Source organism: Lipotes vexillifer, unplaced genomic scaffold (assembly GCF_000442215.2).
Source record: "Lipotes vexillifer unplaced genomic scaffold, Lipotes_vexillifer_v1.1 scaffold1145, whole genome shotgun sequence".
Lineage (NCBI taxonomy): Eukaryota > Metazoa > Chordata > Mammalia > Artiodactyla > Lipotidae > Lipotes > Lipotes vexillifer.
Window position 1 is genome coordinate 75,337 of NW_006778097.1, and position 17,337 is coordinate 92,673.

The window sequence follows — 17,337 nt, forward strand, 5'->3', positions numbered from 1 at the left end:
GCAACGGGAGAGGCCACAACCGTGAGAGGCCCGCGTAACACACACACACACAAAAAAGGAGCCCGCATGCCGCAACTAAAAAAAAGATCCCACGTGCCACAACTAAGACCCAGCACAGCCAAATAAATAAATATTTTTTTTAAAAAAAAGAAAGAAAGAAAAACAGTTGATGGATTCGAAAGATAATTAGGAAATAACGATTTGTGTAATACGAAGGGATAAATGAGCAGTCAAAATGACTCCCAGGTTTCTATCTTCAAAAAAAAAAAAAACAACTAAACTGGGTTGACAGTGATCCCAGTGACTGAAATATAGAATGTAGGAAAGGAGCAGCTTTCATTTGGGGTGGGAGAAGCGGCAGATGATATATTTAGTATAAGAATGTTTGAGTTTTAACACATGGTTCCCCTCTGTGTTATTTCATGGTCATATTTGTTCCTAGATCTGAAATGTTTTTTGTATCCATCTGATAATCTTGTCCTGAAGACAGATGTATATTGATTTTTAGCATCTTAAAAGTAAACTTTCTTAAATCTGTTTTCTATCACATGGATTAATTGCTAGTGTAATTCTAGGATTGTGTGAGGTTTATTGGTACATTGAGTGCTGAAAATTATTGGTTAAGAAAAATTGTGCCTCTGTCACCTTCTTTTTATGAGTATGTTTTGATAATAAAAGTAATAATGCTTATCTTATGCCCTAAAATAGCAGCCTCAACTCCCCAATCTTTCTTCCACTTGAAACGCTCAACATCAACTAACTTTGAATGTCATGGTTCCAAATTTCCAGAAGTGGTCTGATTGGTTGATTCTTTCAGATATTCATTCCTGGTCCAGTAAGCTAAGGCCAGAGGGCCAGGTGGGGTCTTATACGCCTCAGAGCTGCCCCTTGGAGGCTATGGAAAATTACATTCTCCAAGAATGGAGGAGTATAATTTTTTTTTAATTGGAATCGTACTACTTTTTGCACTTAATAATATCCTGAGTTTCTTTTCCTCTTTTAATGAACATTCAGAATTAGTTTCAATGATAAATACTCAGCAAGTCAGTTCAATTGAAAAATGATGACTAGTTGCTGACTTAGAGTCTAAAACCAAGATGCTGTAAGCTTCAGAGTTGTCTGTGCTATAGAAAATTATCTACCATCTAAATGGTTACAATGCAGTAGTGGGGCAGGTAAAGAGCACTTACTAATTTTAAAACAATCCATGTGAAATAAATCTGTAAAGGTAGTTCTTGTTAACCAGTTGAATTCTTTTTATGAGAACTTCCTTAACTTACTAAGACGAAAATTTTTGCTTTAGTAAAGTGTTTGAGAAGGGAGGGAGGGAAGGAAGTTCCTTCCTCTTCTCCCCACTCTTACCTATATTAAAAATAATGAAATTCAGATATCCAGAACAAAATTATGCCTATATTATTTATAATAACAATAATATTTATAATAATAATATTATTATTCCAGCTAGCCATAATCTAGAAATTGAGAATGAACAGAAAGAAATAAAAGGTTAATATTTTTCCTTACCTCCTTGGATGAATGTTTTAAACATATATGTTGTCATATACTTGTATGGTACATGAGATGTTTATTACATATTTTATATAGCTCTTTTGATTTAGAATATGTTCAAGGCTCATTTAATTATTAATGTAAAAACGCTCATATGACATACAGTGTAATAAATGGGAAAATCTCAGTATTTAGCTTAAGTATTCTATCCTAATTCTTACTTCATTTACCCTAAACAATACTTTATTCCTAGTACTTGGTCATGTGACATGACCTTTGAATATGGCTATTTATTCTTCTCCATCCTTAACCATAGTGTTTCTGATGATTGCTTAAGTTTCAGAACCATTGCTGTAGGTCAGTGTTTCTCAACCAAGGGCAGTTTTGTCCCCCAGGAGACATCTGACAATGTCACTTTTGGTTGTCACAACTGGGGAGTGTGGGGTTGCTACTGGCATGTAGTAGGTAGGGGTCAGGAATATTGCTAAACACTATACAGTGTACAGGGCAGCCCCTCTCCCCGCACCAAACAAAAAACTATCCCACCCAAAATGTCAATAGTGCTGAGATTGAGAAACCCTGATCTAGATATGTAGTAAGGTGAGATTGTGTGTCCCAAGGAGGTACGTCTGAGGTTAGGATACATTACTCTTTGAACAGTGCACGTCACTCTAGTGCAGAGAGTTCAGTTTATAAGAGGATATCCCAGTTATGTTATGTTCTGCTTCCTCAGATCCTGCCAGTTTTACCGAGATAACTAAAGACTGTGATGAGAATAAGGAAAACAAAACTCCAGAAGGATCTCAAGGAGAGGTTGATTGGCTCCAGCAGTATGATATGGAGCGTGAGAGGGAGGAACAAGAGCTTCAGCAGGCATTGGCTCAGAGCCTTCAAGAGCAAGTAAGAGATATTTATATTGCTGCTTTCTCCATACCTATCTTTTCCAAGAAATAGAACAATAATAATAGTAAAAAACATTTGTTAAGCACTATGTGTCAGGCATTATTCCAGGTGATTTACATATGATGAACCACTGAGCCACCAAAACAAAGTAAACTTGTTTGGGGCTTTTGCCTTGGGTTTGAAACAGAAACATTGGTCCTTTTTCTTTTTTAAAAAACCCAAATGCAACAGAATGTCTTGTTGGTTACCTCCTATTACTATAATTTATTACACATTAAAGCAAGACGAGTTGTTAGAGATCATCCGTAGACCAACTTTATTTTGCAAGCAGTTGAAACAGCCAGTATACCATGCTGATTTTATCATTAATATTTTAAGGCAAAATGTTTGTTTTGGTCATTTTCTCACAATATGAATCCTTTCCTCTGAATTATTTGAACATAAAATTCTCAGGAATATTGTCTGAAATTTTAGATTTTAGCCATAGACTAACATTTATCTGCTCTTTTCTTTATGTAGTTGTCTATTCTTCAATTTTTAGTTCTTTATGCTTGTATTTGCCAAAGCTGGTTGATTTGCACTGTTGCAGTCAGCTGAGTTATCTGACTAAAAGGTGATATTTTGATGGTTATCTAATCCTATACAATACATGTTAGTAATAAAAATTTGCCAAGACTCCCTAGAATGAATGCACAATTTTAGTGTTTGCAAATATCAGATTAAGAAATCTAATGTCACTAGAATATTGGGCCTTAATTTAAACTGCACATTAATATTATCTAGGGAGCTTTAAAAAAAATACTGATGCCTGGGTTGTTCTGCCCCTCAGAAATTCTGATGTAATTGATTTGGAGTGTGGTCTGGCATCTAGATTTCTTTTTTTTTTTTTAATAAGGGTTTTTTAAAAAAACAAAACAAAGCAAAAGTTCCCCCAGTGATTCTAATGTGCAGCCAAGGTTGAGAACTCCTGCTTTAAAACTATTTCAGAGCCACCTGCTCTGTATCCTTTTATTGATATTTATAAGAAGTACCTCCCTGGTTGCCTTGTCATCAAGATGTGTATATGTCAAACTATCTTACAAATAACATATAGTAATCATTTGTTATAGAAAACTTAGTGTAAAAGGCCATGGTTTGGTTTCTTAACAATAGTTCCTTATAGTGCAGAAAAAGAAAAAATTCAGCAACCCTCCTTTTCTTAGACAAAAGACATATATTTTTCTTGTCAGCTGACCCATTTAAAACTATCTTATTTTTCTCAGATATGAGGATAGGATCATGAGATGAAGTTTCTTTAGTTTGGTATACCTGCATCATTCTATTAATTACTAAAAGAGAGTCCTTTACCTTCTTGTTTCAGCATAGACTTTATATACTTGGATAAATTTAAGTAATCATATTTCCTCTTAGAGATCACCTCTGTAACTTTCTTGAACACAGTATTATTGTTCCCAGGACTATAATGCAGAATAGCTCATTCTAAGCTTCTTATACATTTAAGTAACTTTAACAACAAGTCTAGAATTGAGAAAAGGATAAAACAATTTTACTTTTTTTTTTACTCATGCATCCTTTGTAAGTTATCTTTTCTCTGAAAATGAGGGAAATTTTTTTTGTAGTAAACATTTTCCTATTCCTTTTATAATGAGTCATCTAGCTGAGACATTTTCAGAGGTACAATTTTTTTCTAAGAAAACCTCGTATGTATTAGAAAAGCAACAGTCAGCAGCATTCATTTAGTATTTACTAAGCTTCTTTTACGTGTTTATGGTTTCTTTAACAAGAATAAAAATAGAAATCTGTGAATCATATGTTGTGGAAATATTGTTTTTTGGTTGGTTTTTTTTTTGCGGTACGCGGGCCTCTCACTGTTGTGGCCTCTCCCGTTGGGGAGCACAGGCTCCGGACGCGCAGGCTCAGCGGCCATGGCTCATGGGCCCAGCCGCTCCGCGGCATGAGGGATCTTCCCGGACCGGGGCACAAATCCGTGTCCCCTGCATTGGCAGGCGGACTCCCAACCACTGTGCCACCAGGGAAGCCCAATATTGTTTATCTTGATGTCATAGGCGTAGGGTCTGTGCTCGAGCCAGCTCCCTGTCAGATTAGGAGAGCCCACTCTACATACTTCCCAAATCTGCATTCATAGTCACATTGGTAGCTTAAAATTGGCCATGGTAGGAGTATTTATACCAAGGAACTGGGCAAATCCTGTAAATCAGGGGAAGAAAAGAGAGCTATTCACTAAGTATCTGCTATGTTCCAGGTATCTCATACATGTTAGAAGAAAAGGGAATTACATCATAATGTCACATTGAATGGCTTTTGGTTGGCAAGCCAAGCATCACTAACTAGAAGAGATAACATTTAAGCCTTTTTAACCCCCAGGTTTTTGTTTTAGGAAGACAGTGTTGGAAAAAGTAAAGAACTTCTCCACATCCCTCAAGAGGTCATATTCCAAACATCCATAAGATTATAGAAAACATTAGCAAATACTTTCAGAGCAGCGGATTTTATCCTCATTAAATAAGTTTAATCAATACTTCTTTAAATACCTTAGTTTTGTTCTTATCCCTTTAGGAGGCTTGGGAACAGAAAGAAGATGATGACCTCAAAAGAGCTACGGAGTTAAGTCTTCAAGGTACGGAGATTAAGTACATCTTTTTAATAGGCTGAAATGTATCACACACAAAGAGCATATAAAATGTTTTTTGTTATTTTTAATAACAGTAACAAATTTGAACACCTCCCAGGTAAAGATATAGAACCTTAGAAGTTACCTGTATACACCTTCCCTTCCCTCCCTCCCAAAGGAAACCACCGTTCTAACATTTGTATTCATCATTAACTTACATTAAAAAAATAATAATAATGTTATCATGTATATTCATATCCCTAAACAATATTTCTTTGACATTTTAAATATGAGCTTTATTTTAAAGTTAAAGAAACACTGAAAATAAACACTTTTTACAAATTATATCAAACACTTAAAACATAATCTGGGAATGTTAAACATTAATTCTTAATTCAAAATAATGACATTCATAGAGTACATCCTGGTGCTGGCCAATATGGAGTTTACTTAAATCTAGTAGATTTTTTTTTTTTTTTTCTTTTCGGTATACGGGCCTCTCACTGCTGTGGTCTCTCCCGTTGCGCAGCACAGGCTCCAGACGCACAGGCTCAGCCCACGGGCCCAGCCGCTCCGCGGCATGTGGGATCTTCCCGGACCGGGGCACGAACCCGCGTCCCCTGCATCGGCAGGTGGACTCTCAACCACTGCGCCACCAGGGAAGCCCTAAATCTAGTAGATTTTATGTAAGCTTAACCATTAATCCTTCCTAAAATTTGGTGATTATGATTCAGCTTTATAAGGTTAAGCAAGTCTTCTGTGTAATACCCTCATATAACTTTCAAATACAAACATTTATACCAGCAAGGAAATTATTAAAACATATATAAATTATGCTGAGGGGCTTGATTAAAAGGCTTTCTATATAGAGAGAGGCATCTCACCTTAGAAACCACACACACACACAAAACCACTTAATTGAATATAAGATGCCAGGATATTCTTTTAGTCATGTTACACAGCACACTGCACGTTTATAAGTGTCATTCTATTATGTATGAACTGAAAACATATATTTTTTAAAAAGCCCTTGCCACGAGGGAATGGAATATGCCTGCATTAAGCACAGAAATGCAGAGCTTTTTACAGGATGTCAACTGACTGCCTGTCTCCAGCTGGCTACCAGGCGCCATTGAAAACTGTCACCACCCTCAGAAAGGCAAGATGTTCTTGTTAATGATGTCCACGGCCTCCAGAATCTCCTCCTCCTTGATCACAAGCAGAGGTGCAAACCTGATGATATCACCATGGGTTGGCTTGGCCAGAAGTCCATTATCTCGAAGTCACAGACGTACCTTCCAAGCGTCACAGTCTTTGGTTTCTCTAATAACAATAGCATTTAATAATCCTTTTCCTCTTACAGCAGTTACAATATCAGAAGGTAGCTTCATGCGTTCACTTCTTAAGATGATACCCATGGGCTTCCCTGGTGGCGCAGTGCTTGAGAGTCCGCCTGCCGATGCAGGAGACGCGGGTTCGTGCCCCGTTTCGGGAGGATCCCACATGCCGCGGAGCGGCTGGGCCCGTGAGCCATGGCCGCTGAGCCTGCGCGTCCGGAGCCTGTGCTCCGCAAATGGGAGAGGCCACAACAGTGAGAGGCCCGCATAACGCAAGAAAAAAAAAAAAAAAAGATGATACCCATTTGTCTGCATTTTTCAGCAAGGTTTTCTTCCAAAACCTCAAGGGCTGTGATGGACACTCGGCAGCCTAGTGGATTGCCACCATACATAGAACCATGTTCCCCTGGTTTAATGGTCAACATTATTTCATCATTATACAACACTGGATACAGGGTATAAACCACCAGAAAGTGCCTTTCCTAGAAGAACTGTATCAGGTCTGACATTTTCGTGATCAATAGCCAGCCATCTACCAGTTCTGGCCAATCCTGTCTGTATTTCATCAGCAATAAACAGAACCTGTTGCTGGGTTTAGAGCTCTTGCACACCCACAAGGTAGCCTGGATCCAGAACAACAATGCCTGCTTCACCCTGAGTTGGTTCCACCATGAACGCCACAACATTTGGATCCTGAAGTGCACGCTGAAGAACAGGCAGATCATTATATGGAGTGATTTCAAAACGTGACATAAATGGTCCAAAACCATTGTAACTGGTTGGGTGTGTGGAACTGGAGATTGCAGACAATGTTCTACCCCAAAAGTTTCCGGCTGCAAAAAACAATCTTTGCTTTGTATTTTGGGATACCCTTCTCAGTAGTATATCCCCATCTCCGAGCAAGTTTGCAAGCACTCTCTCCAGCCTCCACTCCTGTAATCATAGGAAGAACTTCGTAGTAGTTCAAAAGTTTAGTAACATACTCTTTTTTTTTAAACTTTTTGTCTGCGTTGGGTCTTTGTTGCTGGACTCGGGCTTTCTTTAGTTGCAACGAGTGGGGGCTACTCTGTTGCGGAGCACGGGCTTCTCATTGTGGTGGCTTCTCTTGTTGTGGAGCACAGGCTCTAGGTGTACGGGCCTCAGAGTTGTGGCACGTAGGCTTCAGTAGTTGTGGCTCGCGGGCTCTAGAGCACAGGCTCAGTAGTTGTGGCACATGGGCTTAGTTGCTCCACGGCATGTGGGATCTTCCTGGAACAGGGCTCAAACCCATGTCCCCCTGCATTGGCAGATGGATTCTCAACCACTGTGCCACCAGGGAAGCCCTAGTAACATACTCTTTGTATTCACCAGGCATGTTGTTGTAGAAAGCTCTAGACGTTAAGGTCACTTTATCCACCTGACTTTTCGAAGCATTCACAGTCTTTGGATGACAGTGCCCTTGGTTGATAGCACTGTAAGCACTCAGAAAGTCAAAATATTTTCTGCCTTCTACATCCCATATGTAAATACCTTTTCCTCTCTCCAGGGCTACAGGTAAAGGGTGGTAGTTGTGGGCACCATATTTAGATTCCCATTCAAAAATGTAATGAGAAGATGGAGGGCTCTTGGACTGTGTTTTTAGTTGCAGCAGATGTATTGGGTTGGTCAAAAAGTTCATTCGAGTTTTTCTGTACCATCTTGCAAACTTTTTGGCCAACCCAATAGCAGAAGCTACTGAAGAATGAATTCCACAGTGAAGGACAGCAACCGTCTGCACATGTGCTAGTCTGGAAAACATGATGTCCTTCAAGTAGGAATATCACCAACCATCCCTTCTTCCCACAGTTCAGATTAGAATACAGATTTTTAACCCAAGATCCAGGGATGGTCTTCACAGGGTCCAATAACTCCTGGCAGCACCTCCAAGACCAGCTCAGGACACGTGGCATCAACTGAACAGCTTCCCTAAACAATATATTTTTTTAATTTTGAAAAATGAAATAGCAAGGACAGTCTATCTGTAATCCACCTGTATGACAGAGCAATACTGCCACTGTTAAGACTGCTAGGAGAAGATAATGTGACTTCAGTTTCCCCGTGAATTTACAAGAGCTCACTCTGGGGAAGCCAGTGAGCAAAGTCGTGAATGAGTATTCAAAAGCATAACGTTCACCATAGTCAGGGGATTTGGCAGAACTAATTTATGGACCATGTGCTGGAAGTCTACCAGAACAGGTAGTCACGGGAAGTGAGCTAACTCTGTATTTTCTAAGATCACTCTGGTCTTTCTCTGACTCTGAGAAATAGATTAAAGCAAAACACTTTGCTGGTATAAAATGAGTGTTCTAGGCTGATCTAGGGCATGGTGGAGAGAGCAAGAGTTTCACTGGCAGATGGTTGAGACAGTTACAAAGAAGAATTCAAGCTAGGCTCACCTAGGCATTCTGCCCTCAGATTTAAAAGATGGTACAATGGTGGCGATGAATGGCTGTCTCAAGTCATATTGTTCCAGTCTGGACTGGTTGCCCTCTACATCCATGCACAGATATCCTGAGATCTCCCTAACCATTCTCCAGGGGATTCCCTCTGATTCGCTCTTTTGTTCGAATCTCCCATTTCCTGTATGACTCTTTTCTCATCCTTTGTGTACTTATGCTTTGATGGAGAACATCCCCAGTAGTTTTCTTGAAGAAGAGGGGATGTGACTTAGATTTTTTGGAGGAATTGAAAGTTTCGTTCTGCCCCAGTATGTGACTGATAGTTGGTCTGAATATAGAATTCCGGGTTTACAATCATTGTAAAAGCATTGTTTCCCCCCACCTTCATGCTGCTGGGTTGCTGTATGAGAAGTCTAAAGCTGTTCTTTATTCTGATGTGACATCTTTTTTTTCTGAAAGCTTATAGGATCTTCTCTTTGTTTCCATTGTGATTAAGTTTCACAGTGATGTGCCGTGATATGTGTCTGTTTCATCCATTTCTGCTGGGCACTTAGAGGATTATTTTAATCTAGAAACTTTTGTCCTTCAGTTCTAAGAAATTTTCACTGATTTCCTTCATTCTACTTCCTCTCTTTTCTCTTTCTGAAACTCCTATTATTCAGACGTCCTAGTCTGATCCTCTTTTCTCATCTCTTCTCTCTGTTTTCCATTTTTTTGTTATTTTGCTGTACTGCCTGGGAAGTTTCTCTGACATTATCACCAACTCCAAACTTTTTTTTAGTATTTTATTTCTATCATATTTCTAATTTTCAAGAACTGGTTTTTGTGATTGTTACTTTTTTATAACATTTTGGGGTGGGGGTGGTTCAGAGAAGTAATACCATCTCAACTCTGAGGATATTAAATATGGTTCATTTTTTTGTTTATTTGACATTTCCATCTCCCTGAGTAGATTCTCTTTTCTCCAGATTGCTCTGTCCTGTGTGTTTATTATGGTCTTTATATTCCTTGTTAGAGTCTTTTTTCAATTATCTTGTAATCCTTGGCTGTCGGCTCATGATTAAGAGTAGGGGACTAGCAGAAACTAACACACCATTCATTGTAAAGCAATTATACTCCAATAAAAATGTTAAAAAAAAAAAGAGTAGGGGACTAAAAAGATGATTGGAAGTTCTGAGTGTATGAATAGCTAGGACTTGTCAACTTTGAGTTTTACAGGGATTTACTGTTTGGGGGATGATGTTAATATTTTAGGCCTTCCCTTGGGCTGGTAAGATTCTTAAAGAAAGTTTTCTAGTCTCTTGCCCTTGACTACAGGTAAAAGATGTGGCTGCCAGAGTTCTAGAAGCCAAGTTTAGGCATAGGGCTGGGGGTGGGGATGGGAGTTATATTCATCTTTCAGTATGCACACTGTCACCTACTCCACTGTTTTCAGTATGGTACTCCCCTGTGCCTGGAATCCTCCAATCCAGAGACTGTTTTACCAACTCTCCAGAGAACAAAGCTGCCGACTTCTGTCATTGCCCAGCAGCATGAAGTAAGGGGAAGTGGATCTAGGAGTCTGTAACTCAAACAGCTTTCACCTAATTCTTATTTTTTTTAATTAATTAATTTATTTATTTTTATTTTTGGCTGTGTTGGGTCTTCATTGCTGTGCGAGGGCTTTCTCTAGCCGCAGAGAGTGGGGGCTACTCTTCGTTGCAGTGCACGGGCTACTCATCGTAGTGGCTTCTCTTGTTTGCGGAGCATGGGCTCTAGGCACCTGGGCTCAGTAGCTGTGGCTCGCAGGCTCTAGAGCGCAGGCTCAGTAGTTGTGGCACACAGGCTTAGTTGCTCCGCGGCATGTGGGATCTTCCCAGACCAGGGATTGAACCCATTTCCCCTGCATTGGCAGGTGGATTCTTAACCACCGCGCCACCAGGGAAGCCCCACCTAATCCTTATTTTTATCCTCTTCTTAGCTTCCAGTTTTAGAGGTACCTGCTATTTCCAAGTTGTATGTCTTTTGAGGACTCTGTAATATAAATTGGATTGGTTCTCAACTTTTTCATTACTGGCTTAGGTTTGACTTTCTTAGGTCTGCTAAGTCAGTCACCCCTCTATATTCCAGAGTCCAGAATTTTGATACTGTAGTCTCTTCCTGTTCTTCCCATTCTTAAGTGTTCATGTCTTTTAAACAACTCTATAAGACAAAGAGTCATTTATGCACAGATGCTCCTGGGATTGTTTATTTGAAGCCATTAGTAAAGATGGATTCTTCCAGTGGAAACACATTATTAAGAAGAAAAATTGGACCTTGAATTTGTTTGTTTAGTATTCTAGGTAAAACTTAGGAGTTTAAGGTTGAATTTCCATTATTTTTGTTAAATTTCAGAGTATGATTTAAAGTTGAAGAAAATGAGAGGATGTTGATCTTCTTATGGTCTCTCTTCTGTCAGATAATTTATGTTTGCTGGTGGCACCTATAATATACACCAAGTGTGTCAAATCTAACATATAGTTTATATAATAGAGAATTCAGTGAAATTGGATTATCTGTAATTTTTTTTGTCAGTTTTATTCCTTTCTTAAAAGAGTATTATCCCCTTTCATATAAATATATTTAAAACAAAAGGGAACATTTCTTTTACAGATAACTGGTGCCTGAATTTTTATTCCCTAGAGTAAGCTGGGTGAATTGGAACCCTAATAATAATATGTTTTATGTTTCTTAGAATGATAAAATGTGTACTTCAAGCTGTTTTATACCTTCCCAATCGTATCTCTTTGTGTCTATTCCAAGAACTTTTACAAGACTTTGTCTTTGTGTTCTTCAGAGTTTAACAACTCTTTTCTGGATTCATTGGGCTCTGATGAGGACTCTGGAAATGAGGATGTTTTAGATATGGAGTATACAGAAGCTGAAGCTGAGGAACTGAAAAGAAATGCTGAGGTGGGTGACGTTATATTCCCTTTGTAGGTCAAGTTGTCAGTACTACTCCTGTTGTTCCTTATTTTCAAAAGCCCCAGTGTCAGTGTCCATTGCAGGTCCCCTTCTGCCCCTTTGGCAGCCATTAAATGGTCTTCACTTTCTCTTGGCCTTTGCTCCTCATTTCTTACACAGAAGATTCAAAACAAAATGAAAGAAACAAAGAAAAACAAAAAAACCCACACATCCTGATCACCTTATGTGCATGTTAGGTAATAACTTAGTAATAGTTCTCAAAGTCATATGTATATTAAATCACCTTCAGTTCTACCAAAACTATTTTATCTTTAAGGTTAAATACTAAAAATAGTTGATTGTTACTCAATAAAAACTGTTGATGACATTAACTAGAGCACTTGAAATCTATTTTTACCCTAAATAATTGCTTTTTTCCCATTTTCCAAATTTTTTGTAATTTTATTCTATTTTATATTATAGATATAATTTTATATCTATATATATATAATTTTATATTTTTATATATATATAAATATATAAAATTATATATAGTTATAAAAATATAATATATATTTTTATAACTATATATAATTTTATATGTATAATTTTAATTATATATAATTATACTATATTAATAGTATAATTTTATACTATTCTAACACAACTACTGTTAGCATTTGATATATTCTTTTATCATCCCTACCCCAAAATACCCCAAGTATGCTTTTAAAGTCATAGAATAAGTACAGTTTTTATCCTACTTGTTAAAGACTCTAAGCATTTTATTTTTAATGGCTATACTGTATTCCATCAATGAACATGCTATTTATTTTATTTAATTTTTAGTTAACATTGAGCATTTAAGTTGTTTTTTTTTCATTATAATAAATAACATATAGAGGAACTGTATATGATTGTAGTGTTTTCTATATTAGGATTTTCTTCTTTAAGGAAATTCCCAGAAATAAATTATAGCATCAAAGTTTTTGAACATTTTAATGGCCTGGCTTATCTATAACTATATTTCTTCCCAAAATTATATCTTATAGTGCTTTCTGAAGTCCATGAATATCACTTTTCAGTTTTGTTTTACTTTTCTGCTAATGATATTTTAATAGCATTTTAAAAAATATTTAAAATGTAAAAGTTCATCCATAATCCCTACAGCAACACAGCAACTCTTTTCATTTTTTCCATTCTGTTTTTCAGTACTTAGCCATTAACATATCTATTTTATAGAGCTATAGTTATGTGTGTTCATGTAAGTTTGAAAAACAAGTTAACATGTTGCTGACCCACATATTTTTTCTTTAAATAACTGAATAATACTGTACTGAGTTGATATACCAGTAACCATTTAACTATTACTGAGCGTATTGTTAGTTCCAAATTTTCATTATTATGGATAATGCTGCAGTGAATAATTATATATATATATACTGTTTCCTTCTTTTGCATTATTTTCTTAGGATAAATTCTTGGGGAGTACAGTTCTTGGGTCAGAGGATATGAACAATACCGACCACTGGGTTTTTTAATTGAGTCTAACCCCCCCACACATTGAAACTTTGCCATGTCAGCTTTGATAATAAATTTAAAATTAGTGTTTTGCTTGTATTCAGATGAAGAGTTGAAAGTCATACCCACTTCTGTTTTCCAGACAGGAAATCTTCCTCATTCCTATCGGCTCATCAGTGTTGTCAGTCACATTGGTAGCACTTCTTCTTCAGGTAAATGGACATTAAGATTTCAGCATTTTATAAATGGACTAGCCAGCATTTACTCCTTATTGGGTTGCTCTGAGCCTAGCTTTGTGAGGTGTAAGTTAAACACATCAAGAAAAACTTTGAAATCTTTTCTTTTTTTTTTTTTTTTTTTTTTCGGTATGCGGGCCTCTCACTGTCGTGGCCTCTCCCATTGCGGAGCACAGGCTCCAGACGCGCAGGCTCAGCGGCCATGGCCCACGGGCCCAGCCGCTCCGCGGCATGTGGCATCTTCCTGGACCGGGGCACGAACCCGCGTCCCCTGCATCGGCAGGCGGACTCTCAACCACTGTGCCACCAGGGAAGCCCTGAAATCTTTTCTTTGATCACACTAAGTGTGAATTGTGTTAATAGGTACAACTGTTTTGATTTCTCTATTCACCTGTGACCCAAATGTCCCTAAACAAAATATATTTATCAGAAAAGTTGTCCTGGTATAGTAAGGTGAAATGGGGTTGGCTGTGTCTCTTTCTGAAGCTTCCTGTCCCTGAGAAAAACTCAATATATATATTCTTTAATTAATTTTTTATTTTATTTATTTATTTTTGGTTGTGTTGGGTCTCCGTTGCTGTGCACGGGCTTTCTCTAATGCAGCGAGCGGGGGCTACTCTTTAGTGCGATGCGCGGGCATCTCATTGCAGTGGCTTCTCTTGGAGTGTGGGTTCTAGGTGCACAGGCTTCCGTAGTTGTGGCACACGGGCTCAGTAGTTGTGGTGCACGGGCTTAGTTGCTCCGCAGCATGTGGCATCTTCCCGGACCAGGGCTCGAACCCGTGTCCCCTGCACTGGCAGAAGGATTCTTAACTACTGCACCACCACCAGGGAAGCCCCTTCAATATGTTTTAAAAAAATAAATAACCTTAATTTAAAGATTTTATTTATTTCAGGTCATTACATTAGTGATGTGTACGACATTAAGAAGCAGGCTTGGTTTACTTATAATGACCTAGAGGTATCTAAAATCCAAGAGGCTTCTGTGCAGAGTGATCGAGATCGAAGTGGTTACATCTTCTTTTATATGCACAAGTAAGAAACTTTGCCTGATCTGAAGCCGTGGGCTAAAAATCACTTGAATTCTTTTTTTTTTTTTTCTTTAAGGATAAAATGTTCCCATCAGTTAATTGGTTGACGATTTATGATTTTTATTGTCTTTGCTTAGGGCTCATGTCTTGATATTTCCAAAATATTTTTTCTCTTAACTCACACAGTAGAATCTAGGTATAGAACTTAAGATCTTTTTATGATGGAAGCTGTCCTGTCATAAAACTTTTTGGTCTTTCATTGTATCAGCTAGAAGATCTGAGTTATATGGATAGGAACTACATAGCATTTCTGTCAAAGCTAGCTATTGCCATTCCCCCCTAAGTATTTTTAAGAATCGGCACATGGGGTTAAGATGGTAATAAAATGAATGAGCTGCTTATTTGATAAAATTTAGGCATCATGGGATTATGCAGCCTTTATCAATGTTTATTTTCTGTCTATCCTCTGTCTCTGTTCACTGAATTTCCTATTTAACTTTTTATTTGTTTTATTTTAAGGGAGATCTTTGATGAGCTGCTGGAAACAGAAAAGACCTCTCAGGCACTTAGCATGGAAGTGGGAAAGACCACTCGTCAGGCTTCATGAGGAACAAACTCCTGGGTTGGCAGTGTGCACTGCATATTCTCTCTTACTGTCACCCACTTCTCTTTCCTCTGCCCGAGGAGAATTTAGAACTCTACTTGATGCGGGAGCAACAAACAGCTCAGGGCCAAACCAAAAGACGAAAATTGCAATTATGCGGAACGCTCCATATTAATTGTTTTATGGAAACTTTGGTCTCACATCTGTAGCTGATTATCCTTTTTTTCTCCTACAAGAGTGGCACTTCCTTTTGTCTTAGGAATACATGTTGTAAATATATATATATGTACATACACACACACACACATACACACACACATATGTGGAATGAATGGAGCCTTAAAGAGTTAGGATAGCCCACCAGAGTATGCCTGCTCAAAATTAATAGCACAGCAGTTTGGAGACTAATTGAAGTTGTCAAAGAGTCCATTCACCTGAGAAATGTGTGAAGATATACATATCATTTGGCATTTAGCTTTTATGTTCCTTGAGTAGTTTCACTCACGTCTGTAATCTTTCATGTGTGTTTCCTATTAGTAAAGTTCACTGGAAAGCCAGCTCTCCATGTTACACTAATGACAGTTTGTCCTCCTGACAAAGGAGGGACATTTCTGCCACCTGACTTGAGGAGCTTTTTTAAAAAAATTATTTCATGGATTCGTAATGCTTTTGCTGTTTACATGCAGTCCCAAGAAATGGATTGTTGGTGCTTTGGAATGTGTTATGTTCCCACATTTGGTATTCATTGTATACTTGGTATTTTCTTTAAAGAGATTCCTTCACACAGTATTTCCATTGTATATCATCTATATTATTACCATGGTGAAGATAGAATCTTATTTTTCTTCTGTGTCATTCTTCCATGGAGCAAGCATTACCCTAACAGACTGCAGCCAAAACTCTAAGAGGTAGGAAAGTGATGTTGTCCCAATTGGGACTCCCCTACAAGATTACCTAGAGAATATGAAGAATGCTAGCATCTCTGTCTCCCATACATAGAGAGGTCAGGAGGAGTATTCTTGTGTTAAAGCTGAAACTCTGGACCACTAAAGCTGAAAGCCCTGCTTCAAGGGTGAAATTAAGCACATGAGCTATAGGATAAAGCTTAAACATATAACCATTTGCTGTCTGACTTTGCCCTTAAAACAGGATGAGAATTAAAATATGATTGGTTTAAGTAATTCCAAGAACTAACAAATAACAAAGGTGCATAATTATCTTACTTTTTAGGTGCTTTGAGTTGAGGTTAAATGGGCTCAACATTAAGTGACATAACATTAAGTGACAACATTAAGCTGACATAACCAGCTTGGCAACATTAAGTGACAACATTAAGCTGACATAACCAGCTTGGTTAAGCAGCTTGTGAAACCATATAAAGAATGAGTTTGAGAGTAGAATTTTGTTCCTAAAATAATTTTGTGAGCCCAGGAATCATTAGGATCACACAGAGTTAAGTACAGCAAAATGAAACCTTCAACATTTTCTTTCATTTTTAAGTCCAACATCACAGAAGATGTAATATTTTTTCTGGAAGATTGCCTTAAGAGAGCTCCAGCCCTACTCTTGAAACTTGGATGTGTTCTGACATAGTAACCTATTCTAAAATATTGAATCTTTGAATTGTAAATGGCCCCAGCACTTTTGCTTAACTACAGATAAAAGCTTTGTCTCCTACCATTTACCTACCTGTTAAGGTAGTGAACCTTCCAAAGTGGTACGGTGGTAGGATATGCAGGAGTAGTATAGAGCAGAGGAAAATACTTGTTTAAAAAACTAGCTTTTAAAATTTTGTTTATTTCCACTGGGGAGCCATTTTATTTTTTTCTTGGAAATAACTGGTTTTCTCATGTGAGTGAAGTGATAATCAAATTCTTTAGCTGTTTATTACTTCTCTGTGTCTGTATTTGAGAGCTTTTGAGAGATGCTATTAAAAATGATTGGGGGGCTTCCCTGGTGGCGCAGTGCTTGAGAGTCCGCCTGCCGATGCAGGAGACGCGGGCAAAGCATTAGCAATAAGAATGCTAACTGAACTAAGCAAAAGAATAGATGAACACAGAAATAATTTTAGTAAGGAATTGGAAAATATAAAAAAGAACCAATCAGAGCTGAAGAATAACGCAAGGAAAAAAAAAAAAAAAAATGATTGGGATGATTTGACATGAGTGGGTGCATTTAGGGCATTTAAACAAATAGATATAATGCCATAAGCCTAGGTTGCCCATG

The 17,337-nt window shown here is 37.8% G+C and overlaps 1 protein-coding gene and 1 pseudogene across 1 annotated transcript in view; one reads left to right on the forward strand and one right to left on the reverse strand.

Moving 5' to 3' along the window:
- The window catches only part of USP37 (ubiquitin specific peptidase 37), a 75,229-nt gene extending 60,115 nt beyond the window's left edge, over positions 1–15,114 (forward strand). Inside the window, exons 18-23 of the mRNA XM_007451415.1 lie at positions 2,243–2,409; positions 4,990–5,050; positions 11,614–11,729; positions 13,384–13,453; positions 14,373–14,511; positions 15,027–15,114. Coding sequence (XP_007451477.1) covers positions 2,243–2,409; positions 4,990–5,050; positions 11,614–11,729; positions 13,384–13,453; positions 14,373–14,511; positions 15,027–15,114 — 641 coding nt within the window. The remainder of the gene's footprint in view (positions 1–2,242; positions 2,410–4,989; positions 5,051–11,613; positions 11,730–13,383; positions 13,454–14,372; positions 14,512–15,026) is intronic.
- Positions 6,196–8,158, reverse strand: LOC103090990 (ornithine aminotransferase, mitochondrial-like; annotated as a pseudogene).
- Positions 15,115–17,337: the final 2,223 nt, after the last annotated feature.